This window comes from Myodes glareolus, chromosome 14 (assembly GCF_982192425.1).
Source record: "Myodes glareolus chromosome 14, mMyoGla1.1, whole genome shotgun sequence".
Taxonomy (NCBI): domain Eukaryota; kingdom Metazoa; phylum Chordata; class Mammalia; order Rodentia; family Cricetidae; genus Myodes; species Myodes glareolus.
This window is the reverse complement of record NC_142039.1, coordinates 4,759,889-4,776,115: the sequence shown is the minus strand read 5'-3', so window position 1 is coordinate 4,776,115 and position 16,227 is coordinate 4,759,889. Positions and strand designations below refer to the sequence as shown.

The following is a 16,227-nucleotide window of genomic DNA, read 5'->3' as shown; positions in this document are numbered from 1 at the left end:
TATTTCATGATCCAAAGTCTCAGGCATGGGGCTCCTTCCCTATGCATAAGTACACGTGTGTACAAAAATCTACAAGGATCTTTATAGCAACATTCCTTGTAATGACTAGAATCAACCCCTATGTCCAGTGAATGCTTATACCAGAGACTTACAGAAGAGAAATGAGCACACTGAAAGCTAACCACAACACAGACAAGCCTTCAATAAATAAATAAGTAAATAAGTACATAAGTAAATATTGAACAAAAGAAATCAGTCAGAGATGGACGGTGGTGGTGCAAGCCTTTAATCCCAGCAGAGTTCAAGGTTAGCCTGGTCTACAGAGTTCGCTGCAGGACAGGCTCCAAAGCTACACAGAGAAATCCTGTCTCGAACAAAAACAAAACAAAACAAAATCTAAAACAAATCAGTCGGAAGCATTGTGTAATTGTGTTCATAGTTGAGGCCAGGTGAGCTCAGCCTGTGGTGACTTGTGGAGGAGCAATAGTGGTAGGAAGATATAGGTATAGGTAATCTGCATATACGAGGTGTGTGCTTGTCTGTAATAATTCAGAGTCATAGTTAAAATATGGACAGCTTCCTGCGTGTATATTAATACCTCAGTAAGATGTTTAAGGTAAACATAATATACAGAGGCATCATTTCTCACCGTTCAGTAGCATAGGAGCTTCTTGGTATTTGGTTCTCTGCTTAGAAGAATCTCCCTACAAGATTGACACAACCATAGCACCTTTAGGGATTTTTATATTACAGGTCTTCTTCCCCATATTAATAATTGTAACATCATTTTCCAGTAACTTTAATAAAGTTGTGGGGGTGGAGAGATGGCTCAGAGGTTAAGAGCACTGACTGCTCTTCCGGAGGTCCTGAGTTCAATTCCCAGCAACCACATGGTGGCTCACAACCACCTGTAATGAGATCTGGTGCCCTCTTCTGGCCTGCAGGCATACATGGAGGCTGAACACTGTCTACATAATAAATAAATAAATCTAAAAAAAAAAATAAAGTTGTGAAATATGTGGGATTGCTCTTTGTACCAGTATAAAATACTTAAGATCTGCTGAAGTTGCCAATAGCACACAGTGCACATAGCACTTGAACAAGGGGAAGAATGTTTTCTTGAATGTTCATTTGTCATCACTGCATAACATCAACAGCACTGAGGGAGCTACGGTGACTGGGAACTGAGGGGGCCTTTGTGTTCAAGTGGGGCGTGTCTTTATCCACACATTTCTTTAATCTCTGCATTTTAAAGTGTGCATTACATAAGGCTGTTTGGAAAATTGATGAATTCTTTTTCCTCTCAGACATGGCAAATATGTATGTCTTGCTCCGTGCTGTGTCCACTGGCTTACCTCATATGATTCAGGAGCTGCAGAATCACATCCATGATGAGGGCCTCAGAGCAACCAGTAACCTTACTCAGGAACACGTGAGTGCACAGAAGACTTAAAATAACACTCTTAGCCAGAGGTTTGCTTCTGACCTTGATGGTTTATAAAAAAAAAAAAGGGTTTGTCATAGGAAACAGACATTTATATTCAAATCTTTAAATGTCAAATTTGGGATTAAGTTGTGAGAAACCATTGAGAGCAGGCTGCCCCCTAACAATACTGATTACCATGGAGCATTTGTTAACTTCTGACAGGAAACTATTTGTAGTTTGTATATAATTGTGTTTCTTTGTAAGTGGCAGATTTTAAAAGCTTCCCCGCTCTGTGCATGGCATTCCAAATGCCACAGTCACTCTCCCTCAACTTTCCTAAACCCTCAGCTTCTGATAGTGACCAAGTATTGTCGGTGTTAGTACTAGGGATGTTCAAAATTTATTACTAGGTTTGCAGATTATTCAGAATATTGAGTGACATTGAACAAAAACTGAGCCTCATTTCAGGGCTGAGAGGTGAGATTTTGCATTTGTGGTAGCTCTCTAATTCAGTCATCGTCCTTCAGAGGGAAAGCAGCTCTTAAGTATCGTGCCCCTCTAGGCTGTAGGGGAATTAGTTCTGCCCACTGCTAGGGTCTTATTCTCATAGGCATAGGCTTTCTCCTTCTCTTCTCCCAGGTTGCTTGCTTGCTTGCTTGCTTGCTTGATTGCTTGCTTCCTTCCTTCCTTCCTTCCGATTTTTATTGCGCTCAATATTTTTCTCTGCTCTCCTCCCTGCCTCTCTCCTCCCCCTTTCAATCCTCCCCCAAGGCCCCCATGCTCCCAATTTACTCAGGAGATCTTGTCTTTTTCTACTTCCCATGTAGATTAGATCTATGTAAGTCTGTCTTAGTGTCCTCATTGTTTAAGTTCTCTGGCATTGTGGTTTGTGGGCTGGTTTTCTTTGCTTTATGTTTAAAAACCACCTATGAGTGAGTACATGTGATAATTGTCTTTCTGTGTCTGGGTTACGTCACTCAAAATGTTTTCCAGCTCCATCCATTTTCCTGCAAAGTTCAAGATGTTATTTTTTTCTGCTGTGTAGTACTCCATTGTGTAAATGTACCCTATCTTCCTTATCCATTCTTCGGTCAAGGTGCATTTAGGTTGTTTCCAGGTTCTGGCTATGACAAACAAAGCTGCTATGAACATAGTTGAGCCCATGTCCTTGTGGATTGAGCATCCTTTGGATATATACCCAAAAGTGGTATTACTGGGTCTTGAAAAAAGTTGTTTCCTGATTTTCTGAGAAATCACCACACTGACATGCAAAGGGGCTGTACCAGCTTACATTTCCACCAGTAATGCAGAAGTGTTCCCTTTCCCCACGACTTCTCCAGCATAAGCTGTCATCAGTGTTTTTGATCTTGGCCATTCTTACAGGTGTAAGATGGAGTCTCAGAGTTGTTTTGATTTGCATTTCTCTGATGACTAAGGATGTTGAACATTTCCTTCAGTGTCTTTCAGCCATTTCAGATTCCTCTGTTGAGAGTTCTCTGTTTAGGTCTGTACTCCATTTTTTTTTTTTAAATTGGTTTATGTGTTTTTTTTGTGTCCAATTTCTTGAGTTCTTTGTATATTTTGGAGATCAGACTGTCTGATGTGGGGTTAGTAAAGATCTTTTCTCATTCTGTAGGCTGTCGTTTTGTCTTGTTGACCATGTCCTTTGCTATACAGAAGCGTTTCAGTTTCAGGAGGTCCCATTTATTAATTGCTTCTCTCAGTGTCTGCTGCTGGGGTTATATTTAGAAAGTGGTTCCCTGTGCCAATGTGTTCAAGTGTACTCTTACTTTCTCTTCTGTTAGGTTCAGTGTGACTGGCTTTATGTTGAGGTCTTTGATCCATCTGGACTTGAGTTTTATGCATGGTGATAGATATGGGTCTATTTGCATTTTTCTACATGTTGATATCCAGTTATGCCAGCACCACTTGTTAAATATGCTTTTTTTTCCATTTTACATTTTTTGCTTCTTTATCAAAGATCAGGTGTTCGAAGATGTGTGGATTGATATCTGGGTCTTCTATTCGGTTCCATTGATCCTCCTGTCTGTTCTTAGGCCAATACCAGGCTGTTTTCAGTACTGTAGCTCTGTAGTAAATTTTGAAGACAGGGATTATGATGTCTCCAGAAGTTCTTTTATTGTACAGGATTGTTTTGGCTATCTTTGGTTTTTTGCTTTTCCATATGAAGTTGAATAATGTTCTTTTGAGGTCTGTAAAGAATTTTGCTGGGATTTGAATGGGCATTGTCTTTCTTTATAGCCGCCTGGTGTTCAAACAGAAGATTGATATGGCAGAGGACTCATTAGGCCTGGTATTGAATGGCAGTTCTATTTGATACAAGAGTCTTAGATTTTTAGACCCTGTAGCTATAGGTGGCAGGTGGAATGTGTATATGAGGGATGGGGGATATGATATAATTTGGGGGTGTAGGCGTTACTCTTCTTGAATATCTTAAAATGTGGATTTATACTTTGTATTTTATGCTTTTAGATGCCAACACTATTTGTGGAATCAGTTTTGGAAGTACATGGCAAATTTGTTCAACTTATCAACACTGTTTTGAATGGCGATCAGCATTTTATGAGTGCTCTAGATAAGGTAACAATGGTATATGTACATAATTCTCTTTAACATGTAATGTAAAATTTTCAATTAGGCATCTTTGTTAGACATCTAAGTTTGAGATCTTTGAGACACTCAAGTTCTCATTAAATAACTACATTGAATTTGAGAGGCTAAGTAGTTTTAAACTGGTTAGGGAGCTCCCATAGAGTTTCCTGTGTCAGTTGTTAGTACACTGTCTATTAGTGCCAATCCTTTCTTTGCCTAGTCCCAGCAGCGGTAGGGCTGGTATTTTTCTATAATCTTTGCCATATTTCAGCTGTATTCATTCTTTGAAAGACACCAGGAATTTGAATTGGTATTTGACATAGGAAATTCACTTACAGATTATAATATAGCAAAAAGTACTGCTAACGTTTCAGTGATGAGTAGTAAATACTATCTTATAATGAGGAAGGGCATAGGTAATTCTATAACAATATTTTGATTTGTGTGGTGAGTTATTCTCTCAGCGTGATAAAATACTGAGTTAAGCAGAAGGAAATTCTTTGCCTTATTTTGGTCTTTCGAGACAGAGTTTCTCTGTCCTGGAACTCGCTTTGCAGACCAGACTGGCCTCAAACTCACCAAGATTCACCTGCCTCTGCCTCCCAAGTGCTGGGATTAAAGGTGTGCGCCACCACTGCCTGGCTCTTTATTTTTTTCAAAAAATAGTTTCTGCCTTTCTAATTGACCGTGCTACATGCTACCTCTCAAGGTAGATGAAACTGGTCACTGAATGGTGACCTGAAGAAGCAGAGAGAGGGGGAAAAAGAAGGGCCCAGAGGTGCCAATATCCTTTTCTAACACATAACCTTAAGAATTGCTGGGGAAATAGCTCAGTCTCAGCACACGTGTGAAAAACAAGTATGGCAGTGTAATCCCAGTGCTGGGGAGGTGAAGAAAGGCATCATGGGGCTTGCCGTCCAGCCAGTTTAGCCACAACACAAAGTGGATGCTCTTGAACAAGGTAGACCTTGCCTCTCCATGCGCAGGTGCCTGTATTCTCCCTTGGGAGAACACCTACACATTCATGCACTAGACAGAGAGGGGGAGATAGCTGAACCGTGGGTATTATAGACACGATTACAGCTGATCCTCAGCCTCCTGTGTACTCTCGCCTACTCTGGTAACTAATCGTAGGCTGTCTTCTTGTTTAGGCCCTTACATCTGTTGTAAATTACAGAGAACCCAAGTCTGTTTGCAAAGCACCTGAACTGGTAAGTTTAGTTGCTTAAAAGTAATCTCATGCAAAATCAGTAAAGGAAAAATTGGTAGACTGGCAAATTAATTTGTTTTTTGTACTTATTTCAGAAGATGAAGCTGTCTGTTATATATAGTCTTGAATTTATGTCCAGAATGCATTAGACCATGTGCCCTTTCTTAACCAAAGGAGAACATAGTTCACAAATAGCATGATAAAAAGAAAAGTATACTGCTTATTATGGTCACTAATTACCAGTTAGATTTTCCCTTTCTTTCTTTTCATTCTTTCCTTCCTTTCTTTCTTTTGTTCTCATGTTTTGTGTTTTTAAAATTAACCTGATGCTGCTTACTTTATATATAAACAGAACATCTGTTGAGGCACTTTGTTTGCTTTGCTTTTTGTGCTGTTGCTGGTAACTATTCCTGGCCTGTTCTCAGGGCTGGGTCCTTACGCCACTTCTAAGTGGCCCACCTATCCATGTTTTGTGTTGCTACCTGTCTGTTCCAAGGGCTCTTTGTAAGATTTATTACCAATTTCTTTTTGAGCTTGCTAAGTACTGTGACAACTTGCTGAAGAAGTCAGCAAAGGGAATGACTGAGAATGAAGTGGAGGACAAACTCACCAGCTTCATCACTGTTTTCAAGTACATCGATGACAAAGACGTTTTTCAGAAGGTAAGCCGAACACAGTGTTCAGATTTTATTTTGCTGTAGTTTGAAGTTGAAGCCATAACCATTTTCATTTTCTTGGCAGTTCTATGCAAGAATGCTTGCGAAACGTCTAATTCATGGGTTGTCTATGTCTATGGATTCTGAGGAAGCCATGATCAATAAATTAAAGGTAACACAAATCTTTAGTGTGATAATATAAACAATACAATATAAATATTGTACCAACAGCCAAACAGCTCATTTTATGTAATGACTGCATAATTCACAGCAGTCCATTTCTTACTGTGTGTGCATATATAAGTGGTCAGATGTAAATGTATTTGCATACAATACTATATGTCAGTATGAGACTCAGAACCAGAAGTTTCCATTGATTTAGAATGATCTCTAAGTTCAGTATTAATTCAAAACAAAACAACCCATCTCTGGTCTCCCGATTCAACCTGGCTGATTATTCTTAGTTATGTTATATGCCTTGCAATTTGTTTTCCAGCAAGCCTGTGGTTATGAGTTTACCAGCAAGCTGCATCGGATGTACACAGACATGAGTGTCAGTGCTGATCTCAACAATAAGTTCAACAATTTCATCAGAAACCAAGACACAGTGATAGATTTGGGGATTAGTTTCCAAATATATGTCCTTCAGGTATGACAGTGCTTGTTTACATTTGTGAATTTGACGACGTGATAAAGGTTAGCAAATGACTCCTGTTGATAATGCATGGTCAGCTGATGAGTTGTAGGCCACACTTTATAGACTTGTAATAAAATGTGTCCTGACGGTGAAGGCCATTGCATGGTCAGCATTATGAGAATGGAAAAGGTCTGTTTCAGCTGCTTGCTTGTCCAGTAGATTTCTTATCTGTTGAACTTTTTATTTCACTGTTCCTTTCTAGGCTGGTGCATGGCCTCTCACTCAGGCTCCCTCATCCACATTTGCGATTCCCCAAGAGTTAGAAAAAAGTGTACAGATGGTAAGTGTGCAGGAAAGATACAGTAAACAAAGGCATTGTAATGACTTTGTGTATGTCTGATTCACAGTATTGGTTCTTCAGCAGTTTGGGTATTGTATGAAGGTTTAGGGCTACTTTGAATGTCTCAGTGGGTAATGGCACTTGCCTGACAATCAGGATTCAGTTCCCAGACTCTACATGATTGATGTAGAGAACTGGCTCCCTCAGGTTGTCCTCTCTTGCGCGTGGCTCATAACATGGACGGTACTCCACCACCCCAATAAATAAATGTACATTAGGGAAAAGAAAGCTTCAGTGTCATTCTAACTTTTCACTTGAATTTTGAGGCCATGTTTATGCTTCATTTAGTCCTAGTAACATTTTATCTTTCCTGTAATTTAAGCAAATGTTATATTCAAATTGAGATACCAAAAAATAATATATGGAGTCAGGCGGTAGTGGTACACATCTCTAATTCCAACTCTTGGGTGGCAGAGGCAGATGGATCTCTGTAACATGAGGGCTGGCTTGTTGGGGTTTCTGTCCCGCCCAGTACCCCACAGCTGGCAAGTCCCAAAGAAAATCATACAGAGAACTCCATAAGATTATAAAACTGATTGGCCCATTAGCTCCGTCTTCTTACTAACTAATTCTTACATCTTATGGTAACCCGTAATTCTTGTCTGTGTTAACCATGTGGCTCAGTACCTTTTCCAGCTTGGCAGATTACATCTTGCTTCTCTGTAGTCTGGGCAGGAATGGAGGAATGGGCTTCCTCCTACCTAGCCTTCTCCTGTTCTCATTGCCCCGCCTCTACTTCCTGTCTGGTTGACCCGCCTATACTTCCTGCCTGGCCAATCAGCATTTTATTAAAATACATGATTGACAGAATACAGATAATTCTCCTGCACCAGATCTCTATGATTTCATGTCCAGTCTGATCTACAAAGGGAGTTCCGGGACAGCCAGAGCTGTTAGAGAAACCCTGTCTCAAAAAAACAAAACAAGGGCTGGAGAGGATGGCTCAGCGGTTAAGAGCAATGCCTGCTCTTCCAAAGGTCCTGAGATCAATTTTCAGCAACCACACGGTGGCTTACAACCATCTATGATGAGGTCTGGTGCCCTCCTCTGGCCTTCAGGCACACACGCTGACAGAATATTATATACATAATAAATAAATTTAAATATATACGTATGCTACATATCCAAGTAAAAGTCTGTTACACTCTCACACACAAATAGGGGTGTGTATTTTGTGTGAGTGTGTGTGTGTGTAGGTTTCTCTTTGTAAAAGCTCTGGCTGTCCTGGAACTCACTTTGTAGGCTAGGCTGACCTCAAACTCAAGAGATTCACCTGCTGATGCCTCTCAAGTGTTGGGATTAAAGGAATATGCCACCATGCCCAACAATTTTTTAAATTGAAAGTGAAATATAAAATAAAATGAAGGAAGCCCTGGGTTCCACTCCATCACAAAGCTAAGTGTAGTGGTGCACATCTGTAATCCTAGCATGCAGGAGGTAGATGCAGAAAGATCAGAAGATCCTTCACAGCTATGTATTAAACTAAAGGCCACCTGGGCTCTCTGAGACCCTTTTGTCAAAATAAAAATGTGAGACTGTTCTCTCAAATTCACACATTCATTATAGGTAAGGGATTTTCCACATTTTAATTTATTCTTTAATTGTACCTAATGTACCATCTGCCTGTGGGTATGTGTGTGAGTGCAGGTTCCCACAGGTCAGTGAGGTGATGGAATCCCCTAGGGCTGGAGTTATGCGCAGCTATGAGCCATTTCTTGTGGGAGCTTGGAATCAAAATGTCATTTGCAAGAGCAGTATGTGTTCTTAACTGCAAATTCATCTCTTTAGTGTCCATACAATTATAAATTTAAGTGCAATATCAACAAAAGACTCTGGATAAAGAGGTACCTTGAACCCCCAACTTTTGTTCACGTCATTGTTGACATGGATGTCATGGACCCTGTTTTGTATTAACCACACATGCACTGGTTAGCCTGTAAACTATGGGAGTCTATGTGCTGGTAAATGTAGGTGTGACCATCATGTATATGATGGTATATTGTTTAAACAAAATCTGTAAAGTCCAAATTAATATCAACAGTGATAAATTGATGCATTTCTGATTTTATGCAAAGATGTAAAATTTGCAGGTACTGATGTTTGAGAAAACTGGACAGGCTGTAAATGAAGAGTTGGGATAGGACCGAGGGCTTGGTGCAGTGGACCTGAGCTCAGATTCTAGTGCCCAGTGCCTTGGCGGGGAGAAGATACAAGGACTGGGAGTTCCTGGCTGACCAGTGCAACTGAGATAGCAAGCTCTGGATTCAGTGAGCGATTGAGACATGTCCATGTTAACTAGTACCCTTCACAGATACACACAAGCTGGGATAGTTACATAACATGCTGACATGTTGTGGTAACTCAGATTGTAGCAGAGAAATATTTACATAGACTGATTCCTGCATAGGCAGCCTTTTGCCTGAGTTACTCTGTCCTTCCTCGTTTAATGCTGTTTCCAAGGGTGGCCTCAAATTCCTGGGCTCAAGTAAATCTCTGCCTTAGCTTTGCATGTCTCTGTGACTGAGTGCACACACACCATAGCATTTGGCTGCTCTACTTTATGGGTAGAATGCTTTATATGCAGGAATCCAGAGCAAGTCACTGCCGACTCAGTAGATTCACCACAGGTTGGTACCAGCACATAGCAGTTAGATTATTCATGATCTTGCAGGTACTCTGGACAAGGTATATCATTAAGTGAACTAATATGCATTATCTTTTCGGGATGGTAATAAATTCCAGGTAAAAAGTTATAGGACCTAAAAATAGTTTAACATCTCTCTCTTTCAACAGTTTGAATTATTTTATAGCCAACATTTCAGTGGAAGGAAACTGACGTGGTTACATTACCTCTGTACAGGTAAAGAACATTTACTGTTTGTTCAGTGATATTTACCTGCTTGTATTCATTTAGAACAATAATTTCTATAGTCTAATTATAGTTTTTCTCCACCTCCCTTTTTGGTACTGCTAAGGAAGCCTACCACCGTTGAACTATGTTTATAACCCTGATGATAACGTTCCCTTTAAATTTTTTGGGTTGTATGACAGTGCATTTTTGTAGCATTTTATAAATATTAGAGAATTTGTTAAGAAAGGCAGACTAATGGGTTAGATATTCTTGAATAGCTGTTCTCCGACGTTTCCTGAGCCCTGTACATTGACTTTTATTTACAGTGCTGTCATGAAGTGTCAGAATAGAAGCAGGTATTCTAAGATTGCCTTTCTTCTTGGTTCCGTGGAGATGTTCAGCCAAAGCAAAGGCACGTATTCTTTTCCTTAGGCTCAAATGATTTTACTTGGTTAACTTGTGTTGAGTTATGCATGGGTGTGCTTGCCCTCTGGGTGCATATGGAGATCATGGTCAGTGCTGGCTGATTTCCTCCCCCTTCTTTTTGAGACATTACCTGTAGCTCACCAGTTCAGTTAGAGCTGCCCAGCAAGCCTACCCATGCTTGTCATTGAGGTCACATGAGGTCACCCATGCTTGTCATTGAGGTGCCCTGGCCCTGGCTGTCTGTGGTGGCTAGAGATTCCAACTCAGGTCCTAGCACTTGTGCAGCAAATACATTACTCTCCATCAGGGTTTTATTAGTTTTTTTGTTTTGTTTTTAACTTTTGAAAAGTTGCCTGACACCTAATTCCAGCACTTGGGAGGCAAAGTTAGTGACCATTGTGGTCTGTCTGTATCTATTTGTGCATGTGTGGAGTGTACCCAAGCCTGCCACAACTGTCATGGGGGCATCAGAGGGAAACTTTGGGAATTGGATCTCTTCTTCCACAGTGTGGGTCCCAGGGTTGAACTCAGGCTGTCACGCTTGGAGAACACACAAGCAGTGATGGTATGGTATTGTAGGTTTTATTCTTTGGGGGCTGCCACCCAATTCATAAATAAATGCACACGGAGTCTTATTCTTATAAATTCCCAGCGTTAGCTTGACTTGTTTTTAGCCAACTTTTCTTAAACTATCCTGGGCTTTTTACCTTTCTTTATTCTATAGATATTTCATTCCTTCTTTTCCATGGCCGGCTGGATGGCCTTTTATTCTCACTTCTTGATCTCTCTTGCTCTTCCTTCCTCTCCTCCCAGATTTCTCCTTCTGTTCATTCTCTCTGCCTGTCAGCTCTGCCTGTACCCAGCACTCTCACATGACAGTCCTATGTCCTGCAAACAAGAACTTTGAATGGATGCCTTCCCAGGACCTTTAAGATGTCTTTAGTTTACTTTTTTAAGGGAAAAACAATTCAAACTATCATTTATGGCAGCTTTGAAATGAAAACAGTTCGTATAATCAGTATATTGTCAATTTTTGTTTTATTTGTAGGTGAGGTTAAAATGAACTATTTGGGAAAACCATATGTGGCTATGGTTACAACCTACCAAATGGCAGTTCTTCTTGCCTTTAACAACAGTGAAACTGTCAGCTATAAAGAACTCCAAGACAGCACTCAGATGAATGAAAAGGAGCTGACCAAAACAATCAAATCATTACTTGATGTAAAAATGATAAACTATGATTCAGAGAAGGTAACTTCCCAAGGGACTCTAAACTCTACCCGATGAAGGTTCTTTTACGGGTATTGGTTTTAAGGTTTTGGTGTTGTCCATTTGACTCTGTAAACTAGCCCTCTGGCTAATTTACATGAGAAAAGACCCCTGGCTTTTCCACAGATGAGCAAAATACTATTGGGCGGGTACACTGACTTTCAGAACCTTGGAAGCATAGCTTCCTCTAGAGCTGGCTCACTTGTCTGCAGTATGATTACCTCAGCAATGTTAGTACATGTAATGACTGGGCCTGGAAATAGTTGCTTTCTAAATAGAAACTGTTTAAAATTCTGGTAAACATGAAATAAAAAAAAATTTTGTTTTAAATATAGGAGGATATTGATGCAGAATCATCATTTTCTTTAAATATGAGCTTCAGCAGTAAGAGAACAAAATTTAAAATTACTACATCAATGCAGAAGGACACACCACAAGTAAGTGCTTGTTGAAATGCCAGTTCTTTTAGAAATATTTAAGTAGTGGTTGAATGAGTCCATTTTATACCCAGATCAACCAAACCTTTGCACTCTAAAATTAATAATGTGATAAATATTCAATTTGTTGGCCTTACAATTATGTGTCTGCCAGTACGTTAATGTTTGAAGGATAGGCAGCTTATTCAGGGGAGCTTCAGTTCAGATATCTACTCATTAATTATGTCAGTTATAAATGGTGGTAGGTTTTGTTAAATTTTCATCTGTGTACACAGTGTATCTCTCATCCCCTCTCACTCTGCTGACGCCCTCTTCCCCTTGGTCCCTCTTGTTTTTTATTTTTAATGATTCCATAAGTTTATTTAAGATTGCTTAAGGAAACTTGGGCAACTTAACCAGTGTCTACACTATTGAGCAAAATGCTTCTTTCTTAGCAAACATTAACTTCATGAGGTGGGGATTGTGGGTTCATAAGGGAGAGAGTATATTAATGAATGAACGATGGAATGAGTGAATGAAAGTATGTAATGTATGTATGTGTGTGTGTATGTATGTATGTATGAATATAGCCATTAAGACATGCTGTGTGATTGCTCTGACAATGAGCTATATCCCCAACCCAGTATTTTATCTTAAAACATAGTTTGGGCTTGTGTGTGAAGATCGAAGGTAGAGTGCCTGCCTAGCACGTGAGTCCCTAAAAGAAACTAAAGAAGGAAGGGCAGGATTCTTATGTGTGGATGCACAGCTTGCCCTACATGGTTTGTCTGGTATTGAGCTAGCAGGAGTGCAATTTACTTTTGGATGAAGCAGTGTGACTGGCTTTTGGGTGATTTCAGTTATGATCACCAGACTTGATTCAGACTTTTCTGACTGCCCTTTGGATTCTGGGATGGGAGGTAGATAAGATATCAGGCCCTTGGGAGACACACACATTGAGTTTTGAACCCTAATGTAACCAAGGTCTCCCAGTTTCCAGTACAGTGAACAACAGTCTAAGGGATTTGTCCTTAAAAGACTGCTGTGTAATCCCTAATTTTCTGGCATCATCTGCCTCTCTGCCTCAAGCCCTTGTGATATCATTGTGGATCACCGTTTTCTGGCCTGTCTTCCCTGTGTTCTCTTCATGAACCAAAGGAGCCCCCTCCCCCACGCCAGCCCTATCCTATCCAATCTGTGCTAAGCACTGAGCATGCTACAGCTTCATCTGAGAGCATGTTTGGCGCAGAGGCTAACTGATAAGACAACAAACAGTCTTAAAATTTTCTTTTGTGTAACTTAAGTCCTTTTAATTTTTTTCTTATTTATATTGCAGTATAGTTTAAAATAGTGTGTAAATTTCAAAAGTAGTCTAGCTTTATCTTACACATTATGTATAACCCACTTTACCTGATTCCCCGGCCCTCTGTTTTTTTTTTTTTTAAGACTTTTTTATTTTGTATGTCTCTTGAGTGTTTCGCCTGACTGTATGTATGTGCACCTTATTTATGCCTGAGCCAAGAAGAGTCCAGAAGAAAAGAACTTGGTCCACTGTGTGAAAGTAGCCAATGCTGTTAACTACCGAGCCAGCTCTCTAGCCCCTGATGCTAATTCGTAACTGGAATTTTAAACATTTGCTAGTGGAAACTTAAACAACATTCAGTGTCTTATTTGTGGGTCTCCCCTGTTTTCCATAAAAACAGGAACTGGAACAGACTAGAAGTGCTGTAGATGAGGACCGGAAAATGTACCTCCAAGCTGCTATCGTCCGCATCATGAAAGCACGCAAAGTACTTCGGCACAACGCCCTCATCCAAGAGGTAAAAGGGGAAAAGTCCTCGGGATTTTGTCATGTACCCTGTTAAAGTTGAAACAACTGATAGTGACCAAATGGCATAAAGAAATATTGGTTTTAAAGAGCTCTTACAGTTTCGGTGGTAGAACCACCACTGCTCTGCTTTGAGCTTAGAGATCCTAAAAACTTGGCGATTTGCTAAATCACCTTTCCACCTGGAAAAAGGGAACACTTCAAGTGTTCGTGTGTTCCTTCATTCCCTTTACACACTAATTTGTGTGGGACAAAACACCTTAAGACTATTCTGCAGTGCAGAGATGGTATCAAAACTATGCATCATCCAGGCAGTAGTGGCGCATGCTCTTAATCCCAGCACTCGGCAGAGGCAGGTAGGTGGATCTCTGAGTTTGAGGCTAGCCTGATCTATAAGAGCTAGTTCCAGGAAAGCTAGGGCTGTGACATAAACCTTGTCTCAACCTCCCCCCCCCGAAAAGTGTGTGTGTGTGTGTGTGTGTGTGTGTGTGTGTGTGTGTTAGAAGAAAAGTAGAGTTAGCATTAGACTTGGAGATATTGAATTTGAATATGTAGGTAGGTAACAATGTTGGTAATTTTACTATTTTGCTGTATTTTATATTCTGCACTTTATTTAATTCCTCTATCATCACGCAAAAACTGATCTCCCTTTGCTTTGCCTTGTTCTGTGTGTTAAAGCTAGTGTTGCATAGTGACGTGTGCTACATCAGGTCTGTCTGTTACAGAACCTTTTTTCAGTTCAACATTTACGCATCCTTTTCTGTCAATCTCCTTACAGCTAATAGGTTGGAAATGGGTGCTTACGCTTATTAACTAGAGATTGACTCCCTGTCTCTCTCACAGGTAATAAGCCAGTCAAGAGCCAGGTTCAATCCCAGTATCAGCATGATTAAGAAGTGCATAGAAGTTCTGATAGACAAGCAGTACATTGAGCGCAGCCAAGCATCTGCAGATGAATACAGTTATGTCGCGTGACACCCTCTTCTGGTGTGGGTGTGAGGTCATTGCCATCACCGTTTGGTGTGCTCCTGTGGGAAGAAGCAGGCCTGTGCCTCCATACTTCGGTTATCTGGCAGCCCCTGTTTTTCTGCTGTTTACAACATCACCAGTGCCACGTCAGAGCGTCAGAAAATGCCTAGCGATATTTCAAGCTCATGTCAGTATGACATTTCTTAAAACTTTAATAGAAGAATGAGTGAAGTATTGCTGAAATGTGGGATTTGGTTGGGTACCATGCTTTCTCCCCTTCACGTTTGCAGTTGATGTGTTTTTTTTTAAATGTATCTTAAAGGACATAAAATAAAAACTTAAATATTGTAATATGACAGATAACCTAATAATTGTATCTACATTAAAATGACAAACATGATGTTGCTGCTTGTCAAATAAAAAAATAAAGAAACAGAATGCCTTTTTCTATGTGGATGGAATATCAGGTTGGACAGAAAATAAGACATTCAAGCAGCCAACAGCGTCTCATCTTGGTGATGAAGTCCACTTGGGCTCCTGTCTAACCCTCAATTAAGACTTCCATGTTATTGTTTTTGAATACATAAAATTGCATCTGGTGTAAAATTTCCTTCTGTGAATTTGAGCTAAATAAGCAATTTTGCCTCCTGAGGATGTAATTCTGTCAGTGGTTTTCGTGATGTAAAAAACACGATGGACAAGAAACAGAGTGGCGGCTACTGTGGTGACTTCAGCCTGGCAGAGCAGGACCTGTTCTCCTGACTCACTCTGATAATGACTATTGTTGATCTCCCAGAGTTGTAGGAGACTTGACTCCAGTGAATCCCTTCTCTCCCTGCCCACCACCAGCACCCCTTCCCCAGTGCAGATGACCCTCAACACTCTGGCCCATTACACCACCACCTTGTATAGGGACATGAAATCTCTCGTTGGTTTGTTTACGGCAGATAACAGGGGCATTAAAATACTCTGGTCTACCATATCATCCATCTGCCATCCCTATACCATTGCTTTTTTTAAGCCAGAGTATTTAAAGCATATACAATACAAATACTTTCATGTTTATACTCAATTTATATCTCTTAACAGATAAGGCCTTAAACCCACAATGATAATATGCTGAATAAATAAACAGTACTTAATTTACATTCTCATGTGGTTCATATTTAAATTTATTTAATGATTGATTTGATTGTACCTTTTCTTATTTTAAGGAGTTCAAAAAGTCTACTGGGGTTCTAATGGCATCTGCTGTCTTCATTGTCTTGCCTTTCTTCCTTCTGAGTATAATGGCAATGCATATGCTGTTGTACATTCTTGGTCAAGAAACAAGGTTCTTTTTTCATAACTTTTTTAAGTTTTCCAAATTTAAAAATATTAAATTAAGCCAGAACCTGATACTGTCAAATGCTATATTGAAAAGTACACAGGATACTTGTGATGGATTCAAGTTCTCTTCTCATTTCTCCTTATTTCCTGACAAGCAGAAGGGGTGAAAAAGGTCAGGTTAAGTTCTGCTGAGGCCC

The 16,227-nt window shown here is 40.1% G+C and overlaps 1 protein-coding gene across 2 annotated transcripts in view; it reads left to right on the top strand.

Moving 5' to 3' along the window:
• Cul2 (cullin 2) overlaps positions 1 to 15,849 on the top strand; it is a 37,952-nt gene extending 22,103 nt beyond the window's left edge. For both annotated transcript variants that reach the window (XM_048460897.3, XM_048460896.3), the window contains exons 10-21: positions 1,308 to 1,432; positions 3,920 to 4,027; positions 5,191 to 5,250; positions 5,783 to 5,911; positions 5,991 to 6,077; positions 6,402 to 6,554; positions 6,805 to 6,882; positions 9,736 to 9,802; positions 11,268 to 11,470; positions 11,824 to 11,925; positions 13,608 to 13,724; positions 14,576 to 15,849. In XM_048460897.3, the coding sequence (XP_048316854.1) occupies positions 1,308 to 1,432; positions 3,920 to 4,027; positions 5,191 to 5,250; positions 5,783 to 5,911; positions 5,991 to 6,077; positions 6,402 to 6,554; positions 6,805 to 6,882; positions 9,736 to 9,802; positions 11,268 to 11,470; positions 11,824 to 11,925; positions 13,608 to 13,724; positions 14,576 to 14,707 (1,361 nt within the window). In that variant the 3' untranslated portion in view covers positions 14,708 to 15,849. The remainder of the gene's footprint in view (positions 1 to 1,307; positions 1,433 to 3,919; positions 4,028 to 5,190; positions 5,251 to 5,782; positions 5,912 to 5,990; positions 6,078 to 6,401; positions 6,555 to 6,804; positions 6,883 to 9,735; positions 9,803 to 11,267; positions 11,471 to 11,823; positions 11,926 to 13,607; positions 13,725 to 14,575) is intronic.
• Positions 15,850 to 16,227: the final 378 nt, after the last annotated feature.